The sequence below is a fragment of the Tenrec ecaudatus genome, chromosome 3, assembly GCF_050624435.1.
Source record: "Tenrec ecaudatus isolate mTenEca1 chromosome 3, mTenEca1.hap1, whole genome shotgun sequence".
Taxonomy (NCBI): Eukaryota; Metazoa; Chordata; class Mammalia; order Afrosoricida; family Tenrecidae; genus Tenrec; species Tenrec ecaudatus.
In genome coordinates this window covers 149,788,796-149,805,356 of record NC_134532.1, presented here as the reverse complement: position 1 = coordinate 149,805,356, position 16,561 = coordinate 149,788,796, and the positions used below count along the sequence as shown (strand labels likewise).

The following is a 16,561-nucleotide window of genomic DNA, read 5'->3' as shown; positions in this document are numbered from 1 at the left end:
GACTTGTAACCACTAGGACTCCATGGGCTATAAAAAGATCCTGACTAATCCTTGAGAAGGAATGTGTGAGTTTAGAGGGTCATTGGGAGCATGGAGAAAGATGGGACCAGCACGGGCAGAAACTGATGTGCTACAGAGGCCGCGGAACCAACAAGGTGTGTCCGCATCAATTGCACATCATGGTGTTCACTTTGGAAGGCAGTGATAGTCATCTGAGTACGTACATGAACCTGTAGCCAGTTAAGGGAAGTGGCCTGGGTTAAAAGAGCTTGCATCTTTTTTACACTCAGTCAGTGAGCAGCTAAATGAATTGAGAGGGGGAAAAAACACCTCTCATTTTCCCAAAGTGACACGCACACGCACACACATTTTTTTATGTCCTCGATTAGTTCTTCACTCTCTCTCTCTCTCTCTCTCTAATTATTATCCTGGATGTATTTATTTTTTAAAATTAAACTTTTCGACCAACAAATGTGGAAGAAATCCATGAGTTGTCATGGTCTACAATGATGGGCTTGAGAATCACTTTTCTGAAAGTCTTATGAGCAAAGCTACCTAATGGGGACCATGCAGAGAATGTCAACTTTCTGTGGATTTTAGGTCAAAAATGTACTTGAAAGAACACTCTAAGAGGAAAGGTCTCACAGCACTTTCCAGGGACATCTCTTTAGAAGAAAATCTACATTAAAAATGATCACAAAAAAGGGAAAGAATCGTTCCCACTTGAGTAAGATTAAACTTGGACTCTTCATCTACTGAGAGTTGGAAAGAGAACTTTTCTTCCAATTCCCTGCTGTACTAACGGGAACTCTGCTAATCTCTATTTATAAATTGGCTGCATTCCTTGCACTGAACTCACAGGCTACCAAAGCAGCTTTGGACTTGGCAGATGGTTCTCGTATTTACATTAACTACGGACCACGTCAGGCATGCCAGAGAACTCATTTCCATTTGCCCCACCTGGGATCATTTGCGCGGAAAAGCATCCTGAAAGCTGGACAGACAGAGCGTTGCTTGTGTCAGGCAGCCTGGAAGTGGCTCTGGACTCTCACACACTCATGTTTCAGGAGGAAAGTATGCATCATTTTCTCCCTAAGTGGTTGGCACGTAGACCCCTAAACAAGTAGCTGGGGGCAGGGCCGGCTGAACGTGTCCCAACAGATGGCATGGTTAGCTCAGACTTTCCAGCCTTGTCAGGCCTCCAACCGGGCTCAGTCTGTACCCCTTTGCCCACTCACTCAGGTAGCTCTACTTACACACAGGAGGGTACCTGCTCGGCCACCACGAACCTGCATCTCCCTTTGATGCAGTAATGCTTGTATTGCTTGGGGCACCGAGAGAAGTGACCTCTTCGCCTTGGTTGTGTGGTGGTGACTGAAAAAATTAGAAAAGGCTCAATCAACTCATTTTAAGCACACATTTGTAAATAGAATCTCCTGACCTTCGCTGCCAGAATTTTGTAGGATGTATTCCAATCTCTCATTCCTCCTTGCCTCTTTATTAGGAATAAAGGACTTTTGTGACCCTAAAATATCTGTAAAGAATCAGTAATGAAAGTTACCAGTGAGAACATTTCATGGTTTAATTAATTAATTAAAATACACATCCTTGTATTGTTGAAGCCGAACTTGCTGAAATCTTGGCCTGAGTTAAAGAATAAACCGCAGGCATGGTAAGAGAAAGAACCTTGGTGGTGTAGTGGGTTGTGTGTTGGGCTGCTAACTGCAAGATCAGCAGTTCAATAGTACTAGCCACTGCTCGGGAGAAAGATGAGGCTTTCTACTTCCACAAAGCCTTAGAAACGCACCCAGGTTGTTCTGCTCTGTTCTGCAGAGTCTCAGAATACACTTGATGGCCAGGAGTTTGGTTTTCTTGCTCCTTGGATGATAAGAAAGAAAATGTTTCTCACCAGGAAGATTGTCACAGCATTCGGCTAATGGCATTGAGAAGATGGAAGGATTTTATCTTGTTTTCATATTTTCCTTTCTATTATTTTCTAACTGTAGCACTTACTTGTGTGTCAGATATGGGTTTGCAATTGGATACTAACTCTAAGGTTGATGGTTCAAACTCACCCAGTGACCCTGCCAGGCAATCTGCTTCCATGTGAAGAAGAAGCCTCCTGGGGCAGAACACACAGGGCTGCTGTGAGCCAGGGGCCTTTAACAACAGTGCTCAGACAGCCTGTGTCCCTTTCCTTCTGCCCTATACACAGAGGTGAATGAACCCTCCAAGGTTACACAACAGTATGTGGCAGAACAGGAACTCAAACTCAGTCATCTTGCACCAGATGCCAAGCTCTTGGATGCTGTCCTCTGACATCTTGGGCCTGTGGGCTGGTCAGCAGCTATCTGCCGTTCACTCTCACCCCGTGGGCCAGGTAGTCACAGCTGTATGAATGGGGCCTGTCTCGCTCAAGGGATGCTTTGCCTGGGCCCAAAAGACAGAGGGAAAACTAGAAGCAGCATGTCCTGGATGTCCATCTTACACTCACTTCCTTGTCTTACCTTCTTAGGGACATACTTTCTCAACTTCTCACCTGGAGACGATAAGGCCTAACAACTCTCCATCATGCACATAGAAACAGGCTCAATAAACAAAGAGGATCGCGAGAAACAGTGCAGAAATACTAGCTAGTGGCTTCATCTGTTGATTCACAGCTAGTGTGTGCCCACACCCAGAGAAAACACTAAGTAGTCAGGCCCTGCCCAGGACTTGACTTTCCATGTTCATGATCTAATAGCAGTGTGTGGGCCTCAGACACCTTGGGAACCAGACACCAAACTATGGTCACTTCAGAAGGGCATTTCCCATTCAGTTTGACTTAGCACTCAGCATTGCCATTGCATTCAAAACTCAGTTGCTAATAGCAATGGCTACACAACTTTCTAAATAGTATTATGAAATGGGTGTGTGTCATCTTAGGGCCACCACAAGGAGGACTCTCAGATGGCTTTGAATGATGTTTGTGAAGCAAATTCCTGTGGTGCCCGGTCACTGCACGGAGTCGCTGCGAGTGGCAGAATGTTGCTAAGCAGCCAGCAGCCCCGGTTTCAGTTGGTGACTCCATTGCCAGACCTACTGACAGGGTGGGCTGACACTGGCTTCCATGGCTCTAACAATGGGCTCGGACACACGGACACTGGTGAGGAGAGTGCCGAATCAAGCAGGATTTCACTCTGTTGTGCGTAAGAGTCACCATGAGTCGGAGCCAACTTGACAATAACAACAACCCAAAGATGAAAACATCCACCTAAAAAGAGATATATGTTTATCTTTTAAGAGTGTGTTTATCTCAGAGGTGGCCACTACACTTCTGTTGATGGCTCAGCCTGCCATTGGGAAAAATACTCAACATCAAGTATACGGTCCCCCAGTGGGACAATATGCACAGTATTATGTTCCTACCTGGACACCTTTGACCTAGTTTTTATTCGGCCCTCGGTGACCCAGGCCATGTTCTATAGGCTTCTTGAGGTGTACACTATCCTTCATAGGCCATGCCTGAGGAATCTGCCCAGGTTCTGCCTTCAACGTAGCTGAAGCACACTGAAGCAACCAACTACCAACTTGGGCTCATGGCGGAAATACCCTGGTGTGAAACGAAGTAGATCATTGAGACCCCAAGGATAGGGATGTGGAAGCCACTGGATTTGGGTTCAAAGTTTTGCTTTGAGGGTGCCCAATAAATGGCAACTCAAGATGGCCATAAATGTGTTATTTTCATACTATTTAACTTTTTACAACAGTTTTACTCCAGCAGGCATGGTTCTATGTCATGTTTCTGTCTTTTAGCATCATCAAAAGTTTTATCCTATACATGCATACTTTCCATTTTTCAACAGTGTTTTAAATCTATGCAACTGTCTAAATTAATGATAATATGAATAGAACTACTATATGCCCCATAGGGATGATTCACGGTGTTTTTCAATAAAATACTAATGATTCTCTGAAATGAACCCAGGACATGCATTAACCATATGTATCGGAATAGATTTTGAACTTGTACTTAATTCTAGTTTTAATCTAAAAACAATTAGTCAATTGAACATGGCCTTACTCCATACTTGTCCTCGTGAAGAGATTACTGAAGACAGGGTACTATAACATTGTGGTGACTACACCAGATGGTGTCCACCTACCAGAAAGAATAGCATCTGGAATGTTAAAAGTATGTCTTAAAGCAAGCTGCCAGTTAAAAGAAGCAACATCCAAGCCTGCACTGAAGAAGCATGCCAGCCTGTGTGATCCAAGGATTATAGTAATAAAATCCAAATCTGCAGGAGGGAATGGCATTCAAGCTTAAATTCTGAACAGCGGCTTTGCAGAAGACTATGAATGACAATGAAAGTTCCAAATCCATTTTTGGTATTCCCCATGTGAATTAAGCCTCCAGTGAATCCCCTATGTTTATAGACCAGGGATGGGAATGCCATTGTTATCAGAGAAGCTGCACTATAGTTCGACCCTTTCCTAAAGGATCAGTATGCATCAGCATCACCTCGATGCCAGTGAGTTTGGTTAGCTTTTTATTGAAATGTATGATGTGTGAATTATATGCCAATGTGTGTTTTAAAATATAATGGGGTCTTTCATAATTAAAAATATATATGTATGTGTATGTTTTTAAATTTTAAAAACATATGTGTGCTATATATATTATATATAACATATTATATATATATATAATCTCCCTAGCATACTGCTTAGGACAATAAAAGTATCAATAAATTAGTTGGTTGTAAAATCTTGAAGATGTTGACAATCTTAAGAGAAAATCAAGCCTCCAGGGCTCCCTATAGGCATAATTAGTGCCTAGCTGACTTAGTTTATTGTGCCAACCTGGCCAATAAACACATGTGAGGTTAATTGAAGGGTGGAGAGATAAATGGCTCCGTGAGCCTCACCTTTCAAGTTCTCAAGTCTCTTGCTTTGTGATGGTTGGAGCAGGGTGCAGCTGCCTTAGCCAGTTCCCTGCTTCAGCTGGCAAGGCTCACTTCCTTCAAGACATCCTGAGGATAAGCCACATGGACCTACCCTGATGCAGCCCTGGGTGCTGGAGCAGCCATGTGGAACCCCCTGCCAGTGCTGAGATGCTTACACACTCACTGATTCAACTTTCCTCCTTTAGTCGGCGTCATAGCACGTGTTTTGTGAGATGGAGGAGGACTTTGTGGGTTGGTGTCAGACATATGGGTTAATGTTGGACTTGTGGGCTTGGGCAGCACTGGGTGGGATGTTTCCTTGGTGTGCACTTAGCGTTTATATGAAACTCTCTCTTATACATATGAGTTTCTGTGGATTTGTTTCTCTAAACTACCCAGACTAACACACTAGCTCATCAAAGAGACTCTTTTCCATTTTAGGCAAAGGTGAGCAAGCAATTGATTTATGAAGAATGTCAGGAACAAAGGCACCGAGTCAGGAAGTGCAGAGGATAGGAGGCAGCTTTCACTGGCAGAGAAGAATCACGAAGGGGCCCACAGGCTGAGCGAGGAAGGTAAAGCTGTAAATCCCGCAGTATTTACGTTTGAAATACGTACTTGTATAATCCAGAAGGGAGCCGATGAAGATACTTACTGATTCACAAATAATTACATTTTTGAAATTCCTGTTTATTTCCCATTGATTCCAAATCATGGGACCCCATATGTTCTGGAGTGGAATTTCTTCTTAGGAAGTAGATTGCCATATCTTTCTTTTGCAGTACTGCTGGGTGGGTTCAACCACTAACTTTTAGATTAGTCATCGATGGCAAACTGTAACAGGACATATGGTAAATGGTGCACACACACACACCAAACACTTTAAATTGTAATTGGAGAAGGAATATATTGATGGCAAGAAGGGAGGAACATAATAAAGCAAGCAGACATGTGGGCCTGGTCCAGAGTCATGAGAACCAAGGAGACTCAGCAGAAAGATTTAGTCAGAGGCCCCATGTGGACCAGAAAGGCTTGCCTTGCGTTGCAAAGTGTCCCTTCCTTTACATTAGAAGCCATGTGGCCTTCTAGCCCAAACTAGACTGGTTGGCCTCATTTCTGTGCCCATTTCAATATAGCCAGCCTTTTAATAAGCACCATATAGAGTATGACCCCAGCCACTGCCCAGTGCAGCGGTTTGATCCGCCTCAGTTGGCCCAAGTTGCACAAATCCCTGCCAAGGACGTGGCTGCCAGGCTGTTTTGATTCCTCACAGAGCCCCTTCCTTGGCCAAATAAGCATACTTTTAAATATTTTCAGCATTATTTGGATTGGAAAATCTTTCCATGCTACCAAGAAGAAAATATCTGGAGAGTTCTCGGTGGAATTTTGAGATCTGGAAGAAGGATAAATCATAGCAACTGGCATAGCCACACAGATGGGAACTTCTTTCCCTCTCTCCCGGGCATGGGAGCTCATCAGCTTTCTCCCCTTTCCAACTACAACCAGAGTTACACTGGTTTTTCATCTTATGTTCATCTGGGTCACATTATTTGTCGTTTGAAGAGTCACAAAGCCTATCTTGAGACCTGGTGACATAAGGGCAAGGAACCCTACCCTCCCATTCCAGAGATGCTTATCAAGAAAAAGAAAAAAGAAATAATGTCATCACAAAACGAAGCAGCAAAAGTTAATTAAGTTCCATCACATCCAGCATCAAGAGAGACTTTTGTGGTTCCTACATGTTCAAATCTATCTCATTCACGTCTGAAGAGAGATGCACACAACATGGGCCTGGTCATTATTTGTGATAAGATTATTGTTATTTCTAATCCACTTGCCCCAAACAAAAGCATCCTTCAGAGTGTGTTTGTTCCATAGAAAGCATGACAAAATGTTACAGGGGCCACGTAGCACAAACTGATTAGTTGATGGCAATAGTGGTTACATGTTGGGTTGCTAACCTCAAGGTTAACAGTTTGAAACCACCAGCAGCTCTGAGGGAGAAATAAAGGGCTTTCTACTCCTATAAAGAGCAATAGTCTCAAAACTCAACAGGGGCAGTTCCACCCTTTCATCGGGTCACTAGGAGCTGGAATTGGCTGAAAGGAGTGGGTTGGAGATAGGGAGTAAGAAGCCCCTGCAGTGCTGTTGGGCCAGCGTTGGGCCGCTAAGCACAGTGGGCAACTCAAACCCACGAGTTCCTCCGTGGGAAAAGATGATGCTCTTTGCTTCCATGAAGATTTACAAAGCTGTAGAAAGTCTATTTAGGGACACTGAGAATTGACTGAATTTCAATAGTTTTTTTTAAAATTTGATTTTATGTTTACAGATAGTAATACTCAATCTCTTCATGGGACACTAGTCTATTGCAAGGATTCTAAAAGCCAGTTAAGGGAATGCCCACTAGGTTTATGGAATGTTATATGAACAAACAAACAAATATCAAACCAACTAGCAAGAGGTCAATTTTGACTCGTAGAGCCCCTGTGGGGCACAGTGGAATTGTACATATTTACAATGCAGACAGCTTCATCTTTCTCCCAAAGAGAAGCTAGCGGGTTTTAAGCAGCTCAACACAGAGCCCACTGTGCCGCCAGGGTACTTTGAAAGTTATATCATTGTCACCACCTGAATCTAAACCTTACACAAGAGGTGGGCAGGAAGAATAGATTCTTTAGGTCTTATGGGTAGTTAAATGAGAAGCAGGTATCTCTAAGGGGTAAAGGTCGTTAACATTTGTAGTCAACAGTTGGAAGTTTAAATCCCCTGAACAGCGCTCCAGAAGAAAGACTTGGCAATCTAATTCAACAAATAAATAAATCAGCCATTAACAATCTTCTGCTGCTCTGAAATACCAGGGGTTGCATTGGCTTGGAATCAATACATATATTCTTAAGACAAAAAGTAATCAGTTTACCTGGACTAAATAAAGCAAAGGCAAGTAACCGTAATTCCAGGGGACTTAATTTCAATATGGAACTGTGCCCAATGTGATTCATGTGTTGTTGTTAGGTGCCATCGAGTCAGCTCCAACCCACAGCGGCCCTGTGCACGACAGAACCAAGCACGGATGCCCCACACCATTGTCACAACCATTCCTTGCCTGAGCCCTTTGATGCATCAAGGGTCTTCCTCGTTTTCACCGCTCCTCCATTCGACCAAACATGATTTCCTTCTCCAGGAACTGGTCTTTCCTGATAATACATCTAAATCTGTAAGATGAAGACTTGCCATCCTTGCCTCTGAGGAGCACTCTGGCCATACTTCTTCCAAGACCGATTGGTTCATCCATTTAACAATCCACAGTTCTTTCAATATTCTCCTTCAGCATCACAGTTCAAATGCGTCGATTCTTAAGATCTCCCTTATTCAATATCCACCTTTCAAATGTACAGGATGCAATGGAGAATGCCATGGCTTGGGTTAGGTACACCTTAGTCTGCCAAGTACATCCTTGCCCTTCGATGCTCTGAAGCGGCGTTGGGCAGTCGATTTAATTAATGCAATACATCTTTTGATCTCTTCATCTTTTCTTGATGCTTCCTGCCTCATTCAATAAATTGACTATGGAATCTTTTAAAATTACAATTCAGGACTTGAATTTTGTCTTGAGTTCTTTCAGTTTCAGATGTGCTGGGCGTGTTCTTCCCTTTTCCTTTGTCTAAATCTAGGTGCTTGCACAGTTTGCTATAATATTTGCCTTTGTCTTCTCAAGCTACCCTTTGAAAATTTCTATTCAGCTCCTCGTCCTCAGTTTCTTCTGCTTTCGCTACTCTAACATTGAGAGGACATTTCAGAATCTCTCCTGACATCGCTTTTATCTTTACTGTCTTCCTTGTCTTTTAATGGCCTTTTCGCTGTCTTCATGAATGCTGGTCTTGCTGTCCTCCCACAGCTCACTGGGTCTTCTGTCTGTCCTTGGTGCTCAATGTATCAAGTCGCTCCTTGAGATGTTCTCAACAGTCAAATGAGATAGACTCACAGTAGAATTTAGACACGTGTGGATTTGTTTTCAGTATCTTTAGCTTTCTGCTGAACTTACATATGAGCACTGATGGTCCGTCCCACAGTCAGCCTCTCATCTGGTTTTAGCTACTGATGTTGAACTTCTCCATTGTGTCTTTTCACAGACGTAGTCAGTTTGATTTCTGTGTGTTCCATCTTGGGAAGGCCACATGCGCTGTTGAAAAAAAAGCATTTGCTAAGAACAAGTCATTGGTTTTGCGAAAACTTCTGTTATTCAATCTCATTTCTATCACCAAGTCCTTATTTTCCAACTACTGTTCCACCCTCTTTGTTTCCAACTATTGCCTTCCAATCACCGGTAATTATCAATGCATCTTGATTGCATGTTTGATCAATTTCAGAATAAAATCTTTGATAGAATTCTTCAATTTCTTCCTCACTAGCTTTTGTGATTGGGGTGTAAAACTGAAAAATAGTTGTATTGATTGGATTTCCTTGAACGCGGATAGTTATCCAATCACAGACAACATTGTTCTTTGTGGTGGATTTAGCAAGATCCTTTTTAACAACAAATGCCACACCATTCCTCTTGATTGTTTCATCCCTGGAAGATTTTCTGATTCAAAATGGCTAATCCCAGTCCATTTCAGCTCTCTAATGCCTAGGATATTGATCATCATGCATTCCATTTCTTTTTTTGACCACTTTCAAGTTTCCTAAATTCATATTTCATACATTCCAAGTTCCAATCATTAGAAGATTTTTTGCATGTTTCTCTTTACCCATCAGCAAATGAAGATCCCAAAGACTCCACTCTCACACGCTTTAGTTGTCTCTGGTCACCATGGTCGGCTCCCCTCTGAGAAGTCATCTCTTCAGCCACATTTTACGTGTCCTTGGACTGGAGGAGCCCATCCCCTGGCACTGTCTCCCACAATGTGCTGCTCCCTTTGTTTGCACTTTCAGTATTTCAAAGCTATGCAGAACGTTTTCAGTGGCTCCTTCCTCCGAAGTGGGGAGTTGGGTCCTTCATTGTTGTCTGTTCTTAGTCTGATGAAAACTTATTCACTTTGGGTGGCCCTGCTGGCATGTGAAATGCCAACGGCATAGCTTCCAGCACAACACACAAGCCACCGCAGTATGACAAGCTGACAGACACGTGGTGGAATGTGATGGATGCTCCACAGGTTCTCAACGATTGATTTGTCAGAAGTAGTTTGCCAGGCCTTTCTTCTGAGGTGCATTGGGGTGAACTTTAACCTCCAAGATTCCAATTAAGTGGTGAGTTCTTTAGCTGGTGCCACCACTCAGAGGTCTCTGAAAACCAGAGCTGACTTCATGACAGTGACTTTTGCTTGTCTGGGTATCTTTTAAGTACAAGTGTGGTTCCCGGGTCTTGTTGTACATGATGATCTTCTCCTTGTTCAAATGACAAAACAAGGGCTTTGTGATGCCTTATGGTTCAAACTTTATGGAACAGATACCTTAGAATTTTGTGTCTTTTTTTTTTTTAGTATTCCCATTACTGATTCCAACCATACTCATGATCTTACAAAAGATATTATTGTCAGCAGCTCTATTCTGAAATCAACTTTAAGGCAACATTACAAGCATCATTGTACAATGCAGGCGCATAACTGTATGGTGCTCCCAACCCCTGACTGTCTTGCATATCTATGTAAGAGGTTTCAAATAGAAGGTTAATTTTAAAGTAGAATACCCATAATTGTTAACAAGGAGAGAGATCAGGGGAAGCACATATAAGTGGATCCTTCCACACAGGTGTCTACACACAGGTGTCTAACCCAAAAATGTGGCAGGAAGTGCACAGAGAAGACTGTAGGTAGTTGCAACAGTTTAGAGGAAAGTTTCTTCATAATCTGTGAAGTAGAACCTAAAGTTTTAATATTCTTTTCCTTGGCATCCAGGCATCTTCCCAATAGGGCTCTCCTCATTTTACAATCTTCTTAAGTCAAAAGGTGAGAAAGAAAGTTCCATATATTTAATTTCCTTCTTATCTTTGCAACTGTCTCCCTGAGCCAGGGGAATGGAAATTCACGGTGCCCTTGAATATGTGCAAAATTTGGAAATTTATTGTAATTGAGGATTCCCGTTTGTCTTATACTCAATGCTACTTCTTCTTGAAAATGAAAAGGGGATTTATTTTACATAGAAAAAGAAATAAGTGCCACAGCTGTGCTTGCTAACCTTTTCTGTGCTCCTGGCTTATACTTCTGCGAGAACATTAATGAGGTCAGTCCAGCAGGTGTTTAACATACCTCAGAATCCTCTAGGCTTTCAGAGGTGGCCTCCAGCTAGAAAGGTCCTATTCTAGACTCCTTACAGGTAGAAAAGGAAACATTGAGAGCCAAGTGAGCTGGTGTTGATAGTGAGTGCATGTACCTGTGTGTGTTTAAATTATTCACCATTGGAGACAAACAAAAGCATATAGGACAGAAAGAAAATATCTATTTCCTTTTGTCTTTCAAGATTGCACGATGATCTTCAAAATGCTTGATGCCTTCTACGTTCATCCCCTTTGCTGGTTCCTCATCACCCTCAACCAAATTTTGCAGTGCACCCAGATTCAGTACTTACTTATCTTGTCTCTACATATCTTTGCCTACCCCTACCCCCATTCCACCTCCAAAACCCCAACCCCCCATATCTTACCAAGTCTCCTGACTGTAAGCAAGTCCTTTGTAGAAACAATTCCCAAATGCATGCTTTTATCCCAAATCTCTTCCTCAATGCCAACTGTCCAACGGATATCTCCACTTGGTTGTATCACTGGCATTTAAGTTTAACAGTTCCAAAATACAACACCTGATTTTTTTTCTTCTCAAATCTATTATTTCCCCATCTCAGCAAATGGTATTTCCACTTACTTCCTGTTATTCAGGCTAAAAATTTCAAAATCATCCAGGTGCCCTCTGTCCCCCCTCCCCCCTGGCATCTTACTGAACACCCAATTCATCAGCAAACCTTAACTAGCCATATCCAAATATAGGCAGCATCACACCACTATCATTAGCTTGTGTTGAGTTGGTGTGGACTCATGACAGCCCCTTGTACAGCAGAACAAAATGTTACCTGGTAACATGCCATGTTCACGATTGTTTGGTATTCTCAATTCATTGTCATGGCTATTGTCTATTTTGAGTGCCCTCTAATATAAGGGGCTCATCTTCCAGTTTTATATCAGATAATATTCAATAGGGTTTTCACTGGTTGGATTTCCAGAAATAGGTGCTTGAAGGTTCACTGGAGCCTGACCAAAGAGGGTAACCCTGCTAGTAGTGGAACTATGAGCAACACCCAAGCCACCACAGTTTGATAAACTGGCAGACAGGTGATCTGTCACCAGTGCTTTGGTCTAAATTCAACATTATCTCAAGGCTAAAAGTAGAAACTGCCAATATATCTCTCAGATCCTGCCTATCCTCCATTAATATTAGCTGGCACATAGAAATCAGAGTGAAATTATTAAAACTCCCTCTGAGTAAAAGTTGAAAGTCTTGTGTTCTGCAAGGCTCTCTATCACTACATTGTTCGATGTTGAATTGTTGGCGTCTAGCACAGGGTTTGATGCGTAGTAGGTGATCACAAGCATTGCTAGAATGAATGACTACCTCAACTAAGGTAGGAACCATCAAACTAAAAGTGAAACAGTACGCAAATGTCAAAGAAGCATCTAGACACAGGAAAGACATCTAAAGGTCATTCAATTCACATCTTCATTTTACATGTTCAAAACTAATGTTCAAGAGCTTATGTGAATCTTTTTTAAAGCTGTACACTAGTCAGTGTTGACAAAGTGCTCCTGCTCTATGTGAATTCTTCTTTTCCAAACCTATTTTAACTCTTTTCATCTTACTAAGAAGTACTTTTTTCTAATGATTTCCTTGAAATTTTGGCATTTTTATTTCCCACCTGTTACTATGCAGCTTAGCAGTGTGATTAATAGCGCACATATTGAAGTGTGCCTGTTGGAATTCATGTCAGATTATTCTGCCTACTATGGGAACATACACAAGTTACTTAATTTCTTTTGCCTCAGTTTCTTCGAAATCTGAAAAGGAGGATACTGAGAGCACCCCAGGATCCACTGAATTCGTATACGTAAAACACAACACTACTTGGCACGGTGTGGGAGTGTGACAAACGATAGGTGTTACCTCTTTGATTAAAAGCACCATTGTTGTTTAGGCGGCCACGCTCCAGAGGAATAAGCGTGTACTAAAGCCAAACATCAAAGGAAGGACAAAAGAAGAAAGAAAATGAACAGAATCGCGTGGAGGGAGTGGAGGATAAAGGGGACTTTTCAAAGAGGTCAAGGAATTAAAATGAAGCCGTCACATAAGAGCAGGCTCATCTAGAAGTCAAGTTTAAATATGTTCAACAGAGTCCTTCAATTGCTTTCACTTGGTGTCTGTCAACGTTATTGCTGTAGCCTGCTCGTGTGAAGAGAAGCTATGCATAAGTTTTCAGCAGCTACTTCCACTAAAGGGTACAGCTGAGTCCTTCGCCATCATCTGCTCTTGGTCTGGAAGCGCTGCTCAAACCTATTTCCTTTGGGTGAACCTGCTGGCATTTGAAATACCAGTGATATCGCTTCCAGAATCACAACAACACATAAGCTACCAAATTGACAAACTGACAGTCAAGTCCTGGAGAAAAGGTTGAAGTTGTCCAGGATTTTGTCTTTCTTGGATCCATAATCAACACTCATAGAAACAGCATTCAAGAGATCAAGAGGTGTATGGTATTGGGTAAATCTGCTGCACAAGTCTTTTTAGAGTGTTGGAAAGCAAAGATGTTAGTTTGGGAACGAAGGTGTACCTGACCCAAGCCATGGTGTTTTCACTTGGATATTGAAAAATGATAGTGAATAAGGAAGACCAAAGTTGGATACTGATAAGGAAGACTGAAGAAGAATCGATGCATTTGAATTGTGGTGTTGGAGAAGAATAATGAAAATACCATAGATGGATAAAAGGGAAAGTAAAACTGTCTTGGGAGTGTGACTGGAGGGGGCTCCTTAGAAGCAGGGAGGGTAAGATTTTGTCTCATGTGTTTTGGACATGATGCCAGGCGAGACCAGTCCTCGGAGAAGGACACCATGCTTAGTAAGTGAAGGGGAAAGAAAAAAAGGAATGCCCTCAAGGAGATAGGTTGACATTTTGGCTGCAACAATGCGCTCAAGCATAAGAACAATTGTGTGGATGCTGCAGGACCAGGGAATAATTTCATTTTGTTGAGCATTGGGTCAAAATTGACTTGATGGCATGTACCAACAACAGGGTGAAAAGATAAGCATAGTAACATAACACTACTCGTACTACCAGAAAAGTTTGAAAGCTCAAGAGTTGAGATTTAAAATTGTCTTCATTAGCATTTTCAAAATCAATGGAATTTGACATCTTTGGAATTGCCTTTAAAAATAGGCCACTAAATTATAGTTATGATTTAGCCTATTTTCTTTCAACCTCTAGAACAATTTTCAAAACTAGAAAAAATAATTTGAGAGAAAATATCAAAAATTTACCAAAATAAATTAACATCTATATAGTATATAGAGAAAATCAAACATTTGTTATGATATCAAATTATTATTTTAGCATTTAAACTAACTTTGGTCCTCCACCAAATTATTATTGCAATGATTTTTAATGTAGTAACAGTTGTATCAAACTATTTTACTAAAATATCCGTAAGATTTTGAAATGTAGAAATGCATAATTAAGCAAAATTGAAGTAATAATGATGGGTAAAAACGAATTACAGAATAATATATTTGGCTTTCTACAGGAAGTACAAAACACATTAAAAATGAGATTTGGGAGCTCTGTCCAAAAAGGAAGGTATACTTCTCCATTCTTTGACAATTACAGGTTCTACTGAATGAACAGAAATACCATTACTTCGTTATTGGTGATCTGAATTCACCTGAAGATGAATGTAAGGGCATAAGAATATGTTAACGGTGCAAAAGCAAGTATTGCCATTAAATCCTAAAGCTATGTGTTACCTGTTGCGGCTTTTTCTAATTGAAAGAAATAAAAGCTATGCATTGTATTCTAGCGTCTGCACACCCTCTGGGACATTAGCATGAGGCAAGGGCTCACCATGCAAGTGGCACACTGGGGCAGAGTGAGAGGCCCCACACGACGCAGAGCTACTGTGGGAAATGCAAAGATGTGAAGGTCTTCCTCCTGTGTGTACAGTTCTCAAAGGTGTAGGCACTGGTGCAGGAAGCAGAATGGTGTTGAGAGATAAAAATGCTTGGGGTTGAGCCCTGATTATTGTTTTCTTTGGAGATTTCCTTAGATTTATTTTTTGTCCAAGGGCATTGGAGAGAAACATTTTAAAATCTATTCATTTGTAGCATGCAAAAATTAGAATATACACTTAGGAAAATGGAAAAGATTTTTGAACACTATTAATCTGTGGATGATGGTATAATCTTCCAAGGCAAGTATGATAACCTCTTTTATTTAAGACACTGGTTCTCAACCTGTGGGTTGTGACTCCTTTGGGGATCGAATGACCCTTTCACAGGAGAGTCCAGATTCATAACAGTAGCAAAATTACAGTTATAAAATAGCAATGAAAATAATTTTATGGTTGGGTGTAACCACAGCATGAGGAACTGTATTAAAGGGTCACAGTGATAGGAAGGTTGAGAACCACTGATTTAAGATATTTAAAACCAGACTGGAGAAAAAATACATACGCATTTAAAGGTGGCCTTGTTCTCCTTCCTATATAGGTGACTAGGGCCACAAAGCATGCCCCGAGACACCATTGTGTTTTACAGTCTGAGAGCACTTCCAGACCACTTACTAGTGGGAAGGAAGAAAGAAGATGATTGGGCTGGAACTGATGACTCACCTCCCGGTCATTTTCCCAACATGTTCCTGGCTCAGTTACAATATCTTTAGGATATTCAAAAAGAGCACTTAACATGGAATCACCATATTGTCATAGGGCAGCTCTGAGAATTTTCCAGCGAACACACGATGTTCTTCTCCACTCCACCCTACTTTAAGATGGCCTATGTTCTGTTTTGTGGTCTTTTAAACCATAAATAACCTTAGAAGAAGACTAAAACGCAGCACATAAACACAACTGTCACTGAGTCGATTCCAACTCATAGTAACCTTACAGAGTACTCTGTACAGGAGTAGAGAGACTATATAATATGCATATGCCAAATGGGACCTTAGACCAGAGGCCAATAAATTATGGTACCGAGGTCTTTGGGGGCCTGTTGCCTGGTTTCATACCCATTTGGTGCTACAATAGCAGAGTTGACACACTGTGGCTGCATGGACCCGCAACTCCAAAACATTTACATCCAACCCTTCAATGAAGTCAACCCTTCTTTAGATTAACTTGGAAAACACTAACTCAAGTATCCCCAAATTAATATATGCAAAACTGTTGCCTTTTCCTCGTTTTTTTTTTTTTCAAATTCCCTCCAACACTTACTGCTGTGTAAGAGTTTTCTTACTTATTGCTATCTAAGTCAGTCCTGACCCACATTGACCCTGTAGGTCAGGGAAGATCTACCTCTATGGGTTTCTAATGCTATAACTCTTTCGGAAAATCTCATCTTTCGCTCACAGAACAGCTCATGGTTTCAAACAGCTGACCTTGCAGCC

At 41.5% G+C, this 16,561-nt stretch overlaps 1 protein-coding gene across 1 annotated transcript in view; it reads right to left on the bottom strand.

The window, feature by feature from the left end:
• BTC (betacellulin) overlaps positions 1–16,561 on the bottom strand; it is a 53,722-nt gene that overhangs the window by 14,530 nt on the left and 22,631 nt on the right. Inside the window, exon 3 of the mRNA XM_075544205.1 lies at positions 1,257–1,374. Within this exon, the coding sequence (XP_075400320.1) occupies positions 1,257–1,374 (118 nt within the window). The remainder of the gene's footprint in view (positions 1–1,256; positions 1,375–16,561) is intronic.